Source organism: Gavialis gangeticus, unplaced genomic scaffold (genome assembly GCF_001723915.1).
Source record: "Gavialis gangeticus isolate Ggan-Ray unplaced genomic scaffold, GavGan_comp1, whole genome shotgun sequence".
Lineage (NCBI taxonomy): Eukaryota > Metazoa > Chordata > Crocodylia > Gavialidae > Gavialis > Gavialis gangeticus.
The window spans coordinates 74,424,291-74,435,301 of record NW_017729024.1 but is presented as its reverse complement, the minus strand read 5'-3'; the positions used below and the strand labels follow the sequence as shown (position 1 = coordinate 74,435,301).

General features: G+C 43.1%; 1 protein-coding gene across 1 annotated transcript in view; it reads right to left on the bottom strand.

Moving 5' to 3' along the window:
• Positions 1 to 712: 712 nt before the first annotated feature.
• MAN2A1 (mannosidase alpha class 2A member 1) overlaps positions 713 to 11,011 on the bottom strand; it is a 305,918-nt gene continuing 295,619 nt past the window's right edge. The window contains exons 21-22 of the mRNA XM_019517247.1: positions 6,988 to 7,098; positions 713 to 3,766 (exon numbers count right to left, since the gene is read on the bottom strand). Coding sequence (XP_019372792.1) covers positions 3,614 to 3,766; positions 6,988 to 7,098 — 264 coding nt within the window. The 3' untranslated portion in view covers positions 713 to 3,613. The remainder of the gene's footprint in view (positions 3,767 to 6,987; positions 7,099 to 11,011) is intronic.

Below are 11,011 nucleotides of genomic sequence, written 5' to 3'. Positions count from 1 at the left end.
ACATGGGTTAACCCCTTGCCTCTGGCTGAACGCTCTCTGGATTAAGCCAAGTTTATGCTAAATCTATTGTAAATAAACATAAGTTATTGCTATTCACAATCATTAAGCTACATCAATTCCTTGGGATGCATCCTAATAAAGCAGCTATTACAATTAAAGGGGTCCCAATTAAGCGTGACATGCTGTAGTTAGCTTTAGAAAAAGGAAAGCATTCATATTTTTTAACTCAAAAATTCTACTCCAGTTTCAAGGGTGCTGTCATTGTGAGTGCATTTTCCAAAAGTCTGCATTTGTTAATAAACTTAATGGGGTTGCTGTAGTAAATTACAAGAGCAGTCCCCATTCCATCACTCTTAAGTGCATAAAATCAGAAATGAGACAAATTTTTCTCAACTCTCACTGAAAATACTTCTAAAATACTTTAAAACTGCTCTACTTCTCTGTTCATCGGGTAATCACGGAGAAGCCTTTCTTTTTCTCTATGAACAGATGAAACTTTTGGTGTTCAGAAGTCACATTAGTTCCCTGAAGCTACAATCTATCCTTTATATACACTTGGCATTAATACATAATGGGGCATCTTACAACAGCAATGCATTTCACAATAGAACATCCATGTTCCTAACAAATGCTACTGAAGTGCCAACCTTTGGAAAGGATCAGATTTATTTTTTAATAAACTCTGGCCAAGGCATTGATGACACAGAAGACATAACACAATCAGATTATCTTTTATTAGAGATCTTATTTTACATTTCCCCAAAAGATATAAAACCTTCCAAGAGAAAATATCAAAAACCTTCAATTTAAATCGGTTTGTTTCAGAGACAGCATGGTCAAGAAAAATCAAAGACATATAGGATATGGGAATGTGAAGAAAAAAAAACCTTAAGGACAGGTACAACTCTGATATGAAAATAATTACAATGTTTTAAATCATTCCCTGTACAGCGTTTTCTCTAAATCCATATTTGTGTAAAACAAAGATGCTTGGCTCTCTTAACCAGTAGTTAAAATACGAGCAGCTTTAAGGGTTAGAAAAGATACAAAGGAATATGATTAGATTGCAAATGTACAGAAAATCAAGTGCCACCAGAAGTGAAGTATTGCAATTAAAGTATTGAGTCAGTTTTTACAGGAGATATGGAAAATAGCAACAGCCCAATCTCGTACCAATTAAAGTGAAAATCTCTTCACTAATTTTGATTGGTGTTTTGACTGAGCTCAAAAGTTTAGTACTGGGTTTCAAATTAACTCCAAGTCATTACTTCATCATAAACTTATAATACAAACAGAAGGCATTTAATTCTTTTTTATGTAAAACAATTTTAGAATATACTTGAACAAAAGAGATTTCTGCTGGTTAAGGAGTATTCAGGCATCATGATTGTACAGCTGATGACAAATGAAGAAGATAATACAATTATTAATGATATGAAACAGGTCCTCTGGAAACAAGTCCAACAGGCAAGAATACTTTTAAAATTTATTGCATCAAAGTTTTACTTTTCTGCTTAACAGAATTTAAGATAGTATTTCAAGTATCCTCTTTGCACAGAATGCACAGAGGTCTCAAACATTTTCATTCTAAAGATGCAACCAAAAATATTACTACTAGAACTTTCTGCTGGTAAGTCTACCAATCTGCAAATTTCAACTAAAAGGGAAATAATTTCCAATACTGTTACCAAGACTTACAGTACATGTTTATTGCATGGAAACATCCACTTTCTGCTTTATATACTTAAATATAGTTCTAACTTTTCCACTAAATGGTTAGTGATTTTTCTGTTCTTCACTTAACTTGCACCAAATCCTGCTAAATATTTAATTCTTAATTATAAAATATAGAGCAGATTGAATTAAGGAAACTATTCAATCATGATAAAGAGATCCAAACCGTGACAATACATTAAATTAAAATTTTACTTTTATTTGTATCTTTAAAATTGGATGTATAGCTACAAATCTGATATACCACGGCACCAAAATGATCCAATTAAATTAGTACAGCAGACAGTTATGTTTAGGAAATACTAGTATTTTCCAGTTAAGAAGAGTTGTTAATCTATTAGTATTAAAGATAATCATTGCTGAATGCATAAGTAAAGCCTAAGCACGACAGAAAGTCAGAGGTATGACGATTAAGGAAGATCAGGATGGGGTATCATAATCAAATGCAAATTAGTATGTTTTAATTGTAAACAGTAGCTCTATTCAGGGAAATAATTTTCATACGCACATGGCTTCAGCATTCAATGCAAAATACTTGGTATGGTAAAAATTATGTGAGAGGAATAAGCAGCTATTCCTCAGTAAGGTAAACATTGGCAATGTATGTGTGATTATTGGGTTTGAAAAGTGGCATTTTTAAAATATAGGCACATGATTCTCAATGCACAGTTCACAAACTCTGAAATGCAAATACACATTGTATGATGGGTTTTGCAAACTGTCTTGCACACTATCAAATCTTTGCAGCAAGGTGCAGATTCCTTGATAGTTGCTGAATTTAAATTTAACAGCATATCTTATCCTTCCAATATTTTGTTTCATGACATCATTTTAATACATTCAAAGAGTCAAAATATTCATAGTAACATAGCACAAATTTGGTGCAGGAGGACATAGATCAGAGAGTGGCCAGCATTGTCAAATAGAAGATACACAGTTTAAGTATTATATAAACTACCCTTCCCCAAAAACAGTAATGTGGACACCAAAATAGTAACAAGACATATACAAAAATAAGGCACATTTATCTTGATATGGTAATCCTGGAATAGAAACCCATTTCAGAGAACATCAGTATTCAAATGAGTTTTGTAAAAAAAATCTTGTATTTGTGATTTTATGGATTGACTTTTTTTTTTTTTTTTATCTATATGATGATGGAATAATTGCACATATCCCAATGTGTCAAGTACTAAAATGGGAGTTTTATTAAACATTTATTTTATTTTTCATTGCAGAATTAACTTAAAATTCCATGGTTTTTAAGCAACATAATTCTCAAAGTGGGTGGTAGTATTAAAATCTACCATCACTTATATCACAGAGACTCCTGGCTTTCACTAGATCACAGAATTCAAATCTCCATTCCATGGAAAAAAGTTAAATTTAATAAAGAATAAATTGAGATTATTGTCACATATAAATGATTGCAAATATTTGGACATTAGCTTTTACCCAAGAGCTTTTTATTTCATTTCAATGCCAAGCTGCATTAGAGATTTCAACATTGCAATTATTTGTATATAATTTAATCAAGGATCAGCAATACAAGTAATTTAAGATCCAATCCCCGCCCTTCAAAATAAAAAAACCTTAAATTGTTATTTAGCATTTAACCTGAGATTCAATTTGAGAGAGGTTAACATCCTTAGAAATGTCTTCATGTGTTGCATTAACTTATACTGATGTTGGTATTTTATGTAAAAACAAAAAAGTCATTTGCAACATGGCTTTTCACTGTGTTGGTCAAAAAAATTCTAAAATGCATGTCTTCTCACAGTATCCAGAAGCTGGAATAACAATGTGCTTCTTATTGCACGTCAAACTTGGAGATGTAATTGCAGATTCCTCTTCACTATCTGAATATTAAAGCCAGGTTTCATCTCAGTCGAATCCGGAAGGTATTTATCTCCATAGAATTCATATTGATTTCACTTATATTTCTGGCATCCAGAGGTGAATGCATCAAAGATAAAGATGCAGGTATGAGACTTTCAACACTGAACTTATTAAAGAGTTTGTGCACCTTTACCTGAAAATTCCAAAATGACAAAAAAAAACGTCAATGATATTTAGAAAATCTAATACAAGTTTTGAAACCAATTTTACATTAATCCTAGATAATGATCATAACAACATCTTATTGTAGGCAACAACACACATGATGACAAGCTCTCATAAGCCACTGAAAATTCCTAATGTTATAAATGATGTCAGTAAAAAAAAATGATTCAAGCGCTATTCATTCTGTAATATTTAACTGCAGCCAATTTAGGCTAGGGACAGATGTTACACATAAACCAGTTTAAGTGATCAGAAACTGGTTTAAACCTGTAACAGAACATAAGTTCAGTGAACATAAGCCAGTTTCAAAATGGCCAAAACTGGTTTAAGATAAACCTGGCTGAATGTAGACTCGATTGATTTGGGTCAAACCAATTTATGGAACTTCTGTCCCAGACCCTTCCTGGTTTAAGTTAAATCAGAGTTCCCCAGCATGCTTTTCAGCCCTGAGATGGGCTGGGCTGGCCTATCTGTTCCAGAGAGTAGGGCTGGCCCCACCCCTCTCCTCCCTAGCTGGATCTCTGGCTGGCTGAGAAGGAGGTGGAGCCTGCAGTTGGGAGACAGCAATGTCTGCCTGGCTTCCCCCTGCCCCTCACACTTGCTACATTCTGCAAAAGCATGGAGCCCCCCCTCTCCCATAGCACAGACCCCAGTGGCATGGGCCTAGCCATCATCTTGTCACAGTCACACCACCCCCAAGCTAGCTAATACTGAGAGGTGTCTCTGTGTGTGCATCTCCAATTTCACTGGAACAAACGCAGAACAAAGGCAGTGTCTGTTTAGGGCTTTTTGGAGCTAATCAACAGGTCATCTGGTAATGTCCCTCCGTTCTTCCTTAAAAATGCTTTGCAAAAAGCTGTTTAAGAAAAGCTTGAACTAATGAGAGAGAAGCTTTGTTTCTGATGGGCTGATCAGCTTTTTGTTCTGATAAGCTCCATGCTGCTACTGGCATGCTGTCAGTGTGGGGACAGAGGTGTGAGAAATGACCTCGTTTGCAATGTCAGTTTGTTGTAGACAGCATGAGGTAGCAGGGAGAGGGAGATGGAAAAGCTCAGTATCAACAGATGCATGTAGTCCACAAAAGCTTGGCAAGGGATGCTTGCCTCTCCCCCTCTAGGCACACCCCAGCTGGGGACTGTGCAGGCCAGGGTGGGGGTTTAAACCCCTCCCTTATCATAGTGTCCTGCTGGAGCCTGGCCATACTCCCTCCCACACCTCAGCTCAGCAGTGTGGAAGGGAGGGGTAGGTTCACGCTAGCACCCCTGGTTTCTAGCCTGAGCCACTGCAGGCATGTGCTTCCATTTTCTGAATCAAAAGTGAATGTTTACCCACTTGCAAATTGGTGCAATATCTGCAGGTTAGACTAACCTGCAAAGATTGAATCAATTCAGGCTCAAGCTTTTTACAGGTCTGTCCACAGACTTATGGTTAATTAATACACAGAAAGTTGGGTTTTTTTGCTAGATATTTTGTTTGGTAATCCTATAATGAGAATTTGAAACAAAAACTATTTAATCTTCCCCCTTAAATCCTCCAGAGAACTTCTACTTCCAAATCAAATTATATTAATTCTGTGGATTCATTATGACCACTCCAAGGTCTATGGCCATTAAGGGCATGTCCACACATGCAGGCACGTGTGCTTGTAGTAGCTCAAATAGAAACGGTGAAAATTTGAGCTGGGGCTTTTTGCCTCAGTGCCCGTGCCTGGACATGCACTTTGGTGTGGGGCAAATTGTGCCACTTGCGGCAAAATAAACTGGCCTGGCTCCTCCTGGATCCGCAGCCAGGGGGAGCTAGAATCCGGGACCAGCACCTGTGCTGTCCTCAGCCGTATAAAAAGCTGCCCTGTCCTGGCCCCATCAGTACAAAAAAACCTATCCTGTCAAGTAGCTCAGGGCTACTCACTCTCAGGAGCTTCTGTGGCCTAGCCAATTGGTACGTGAGGACACTACCCCTTGTACCAGCTGGACTGCTGAAGTAGCCCTGAGAGTTCCCTGCACCCTCTACCTACTGCAGCAGTCTGGCAGTGGGGGATGCTGCTGCACACCTGCCAGACCTGGATGAGCACTGCACAGCCAGTAGAGGCATTTGCCCCTCTGGGCTTCAAAGTTGGCCTTTGTGTGGCACTACTGCCATGTGTGCCCCCTGCCCAGCCATCTGGGCAGCTATCACCCAGAAGATGTTCCGTGCGTGGTAGCCTGCTTTGAATTGTCATAGCATGTCCTTCCAGCCCCAACTGGCCAGGAGGTCAGCCACCTCCAGCTGGGTCCAAGGTGCCAGCTCTGAGCAGGCGGGTCCTGCCACTGGCCTCCCTAGCAAGAGTTCTGGTGTTCCCTGTTGGAAAACTGAAAAATCCTTGATAAAAAAAATCCCAAAGTCACTCTGTAAAATACCCCAAAATTCATGTTCCTCCACAATTAAAATGAAAGACTACTATATACAGAGAGAGCGAGAGAAAGCGAGAGAGAGAGATCAGTTGGGCCACCTCAGGGCACAGTCTGGGACCGCTTTTTTCCACTCTGGTTTTTTTTGACCCCCAGATATACAGGGGTCTAATTTTGTTCCCATGCTGCCAATTTGCTGCACAGGGAATGTTTTCTTGTTCCTGCACATGCCTCTTGCAACTTCTCAGAGGGCTTTGACATACTACAAGCCGCATGTACGAGCTCGTCTGGATGCACTCTAAGAGTCTAATAATATAAGCACAGTGTCATAGAATTGTGGTACAGTAAAATTCATCAATGTGTGTCACAGTGATGTTGGCCATCCAAAGGCCTAGATACAAATTCATGATTTTGCTACATTGTTTCCTCAAACTGTCAAGGTAGCAACTCAGAAAATTCATGTTGGTATTAACTAATCATACATGCAGAAGACAAATACAGTTAGGACACTCTAATTCAAATATTCCAAACAAGAATATTTTGAAGAAAAATGATTACTGTTTGAAAATAATTATTTTCCCAAGAGCTTAATAAGACTAGAGTGCCAAACCAAAAGTTGCCATGTTACTTGCTAATCCCTAAATAGTCACTTACATGTCCAAATCATCAGATTTTTATTAATATCTAGAAACCATGAGGAATTTTTTTACAAATTAAATAATGGTTCAGCAAGAACTGTAAATCATTTTAAAGTAAGCACGCTTTCAAAAATAACTTTAACCCCCTGAACAATTTAACATACCTTTCCCTGAGTGGTTGAACACTGTAGCCCCATCTCTCTGTTTGAGAGTCTACAATCAAATCCCTTTCTGTGAAGGATCAGGGCTGCTTCATCAGATGGCCCAGAATCTGCCTGCAAACAAAAAATGTAAATATACCTTGGGAAGAAAACACTGAAAACAAGAGCCTTTTAAGAAACTCATGAACTGTTTCTCTTAAACCATTTAGCTGCTTTTGTCATAAATCGGATTTTGCACACATTGACCAAACACATTTTATGTTATTGTTGTGAAAATCTATGGATTTTTAAAAATATGTTTTTGTACTCTCTGGTCTTCCAAATTCAATTTACTTCTCATATTTCCATTAATAAGCTTCTCAGAATAATTAAGGAAATAAAAACGGTGTTATTACAGAAACTGTTGTAATTACATGTGTGTACAACTTCTGGGTTTTATTACTAAACATGATTCTTCTCCCTAATGAATTTTTAAGGCTTAAGGTACCATGGTTTTAATTCTAATTAGTTGTAGAGCTTACTAGAAAATGTAGTGAATAATTTACAACTATAAATTAGTTGTTTAGTTTTATGAGAGAAATACATGGGACCCAGAACCCACAGTGAGGACTGTATGAAAATCCAAGCAGTCCCTGAAACTCAAGCTAAACTTTGGCTTCATATAAAAAAAACACTTCAAGCTAAAATAATCACAATTATTACTAATCAAGCGCATTAGAATAACGTATAAAGGTTTCAACTCAGAATCAAGATACAATTTGTTAAATACATACAAAGAGGCAAGGATTTATAATTGCTACAACAGCACTCTTACACTTTATAGATACAAAAGGACAGATGGAGGAAGTGGCTGAGAAACTGAAATTTACTCTTGTAAAAGAAAATTATAAAGCTTTCAAAAATTTCTTCTCCCACTAAACTGAGGTAAAAGGCTAAAACCTGATTTTATTTTCTTACACTCCCCCCCCAGGGAGTGGGGAGCACCTTGTTCCCAAGGAAACAAAGGTCAACTATTTTTGCCCCTTTGAGTACCAGAAATAGCTGCATTTGGGCTTGGATTTTAAGATCAATAGCTGGCCTGCATCAATTAATGTATCAAATTCCTTGGAACTGAATAAATGAACCATTACATTTCTAGGTGTTTCCTGTGCTTCTTGCTCTGTTATCTATAGAAGACCAGTAATCCTATGAGATCAGCCAGTAATACTGAAAAATTTGCTTCTATTCTCACTCCCAGGTTACTCCATACCATAGGGCTGCAAGTCCCACAGATGTGACTCTGGGAATAGGCTGGAAGCCTCTTTCATTATTATGAAAGGTAAAAGTTGTATAAGACTTGTTGCTTTCTCATCCCTCCATTACAACAGGATATTTGGATTCTGGGAGTAGGGGAAAAAAAGGCTGGATGTTAGGTCTACATCAGGGTAGGCAAAATATAGCCCACAAGCCAGATCCAGCCTGCCAGGCCATTCTATCCAGCTCACAGGGCCTCTACAATTTTTTTTTTTGAAAAAAATCAATATTTATTTGCCCCAGCTGTCTGTCAAAGATGACAGCAGCCAGGGGCAGTAGGACCCAAAGGAAGCCCCCACAGGCTCCTGCAATAGCAGGGCTGCCCGGCTCCGCCTCCCAGCTAGAAGCCCCTACCTAGCAGGGCTTTTGGCTTGGGATCATGCGGCTGTTTGCACCTCCATGCCCCGAGCAGGAAATTCAGATAAGAAGGGGGTGGGGGGCAGAGGAAAATGGCGGCAGGGGCAGAAGGAGTGGAAGCAAGCGGGCGTGTAGAAGCACAGGGCCCATGCCAGGAAGGGCCCAGAGCAGAGTGGTTGGAACAAGGGGTGTGGCCTGGCAGGTGTCTATGGAGCTAGGCTGCACTGCACCAGCAGGGAGAGGGGGGAGCTGGCCCCGCTCCACAGAGCCTCAGCCAACTGGGACCCTGTCCTCCTGTTGGCTGCTCTGGGCCCTGCCAGTGCTGGCACCGGGGCACCAGTGTGGGTCTTGTTCTCCTGCCTGGCTGCTGCTGGCTGCCGCATGCCTGCTTGTTCCCAGTCCCACCTGTCCCCGCGGCACAGGCAGGGATGACAGTGAGCAGCCCCGACCCCATGCGCCCCACACTCACCCATCTGGGCTGAGCAGGAGCAGAGAACAAGCTGCTGGTCAGTGTGGGGTAAAAGTGGCCCCTCCCCCTCCCACCACCAGCAATCTCTGCAGCAGCTGCTTGGAGCCCACGCAGGGCTGTCCTGCCTTTCTGACATGTCCCTGCTGCTCATGGGGCAGCGGTGGCAACAGAGAGTGGGCACAGGCAGCCCTGCGTGGGCTCCAAGCAGCTGCTGCAGGGAGCACCAGTGGTGGGATAGAGAGCATCCACTTTTCCCCCGCTCCAACAGCAGTTTGCACCCTGCTGCTGCTCAGCCTGTCAGGCAAGCACGGAGCCACCACAGAGCCCAGGCTGGCAGCAGCAGTGACAAACAAACTGCAGCTGAGAGCGGCAAAAGCACTCCCCCCACCCTCCACTGCTGCGCAGTCTGCCAGAGCCTACTGCACACTAGACTCTGCTGCGGCTCCTTTTCCGGCGGCTCTGTGCTGCCCAGCATGGCTGCAGTGGCTGTGTGAAGCAGCCACGCTGGGCAGCACAGAGCTAGTGGCAAAGAAGCCGCAGTGGAGCCTAGCGCAGGGTGGGCTCCCCCAGCAAACACTGCCCAGCGGCGGCAGGGGGGGGCTCTTTCATCCACCCCAGCAGCAGTTTATGTCCCACTTCTCCTGCCACTGCTGCTCAGCCTGACGGGCAAGCCCAGAGCCAGCGTGGGGCCCAGCCTGTCAGCAGCAGCAATGAACAAACTGCAGCTGAGCATGGGGGAAAAGCAGCTCCTCCTCTCCCGCTGCCAGTGATCCCTGTGACATCTGCTTGGAGAGTATGCAGGGCTGCCTGTGCCCACTCTCCATTGCCACTGCTGCCCCATGGACAGTGAGGATGCAGAGGAGAGCCAGGACAGCACTGCATGAGCTCTGGGTGGCTGCCACAGGGAGCGCTGGCAGAAGGAGGGGGAGCAGCTGCTTTTACTCCACGCTGAGCAGCAGCTTGTTCCCTGCCACCACTGCTGCTCAGCCTGGATGGGTGAATGCAGGGCATGTAGAACTAGGGCTGCTCGCAGCTGTCCTCGGCTTTGTTGTGGGGTTGGGGCAGGTGGGGATGGGAGCGAACAGGTGCATGGCAGGCCGGACAGAACCTGTAGTTTCTGGTGCTGGTAGTTGCGTATGGGTGGCAGGGCAGCCCCAGGAGGGAGGCAGTGGGCTCTGGGTGCCCTGTCCTGCTCCTGCTGCCATGGCTGAGCCCGGTAAGGTGCTGCCCATGGACTGGAGCCCGCGCCAGCTTGGGCAGGACTGTCCACCCCTGCCTGAGGCTGGGAGCAGGGGGATGTGGGCAGGGAAGTGCCCAGGGCAGAGGACGGGGAGGTGGCTCTGCTGCTTGCTCCTAGGAAAGGTAGCAGAGCCCCTTCTTCCCAGGCAGCCCCAATTGGGTCCCCCTGGGTCACTGCGTGCACAGCCCCCTCCCCTGAAGGGTTCCCCGGTGCCCCAATCCCATACAATCCTCACAACCCCCCCCCATAAAAACTAAATTTAAACACGTAAATTAAATTTAAATCTGTAAATTATACAGTTTGCCAGTCCGCAGTATAAAAAGGTTGGGAACGCCTGCCATAGACCCTTACCAGCCCACACCCCATGCTCCTACTACTGCACTCTGGGTCCCACAGGCCCCGTGCTCCTGCACACCTGCTCATTTCCATTTCCCCCCTCCTCTGCTAACACTTTCCCTACTTTCCTCCCTACCTGTCACCCACTCAGCACCCTGTGGCTCCCATGCCCATAATACCATACCCACAAACACATCCCCACAAACCTCCATACTCACCCACCCACAACTCCCCACAAACCCCACACCCATCCCATACCCCCCCAACATCCACACACAACCCACACTGCCACTGCTGCTTTCCGCAGCCCTTATCTCTGTCCCCTCCCCACC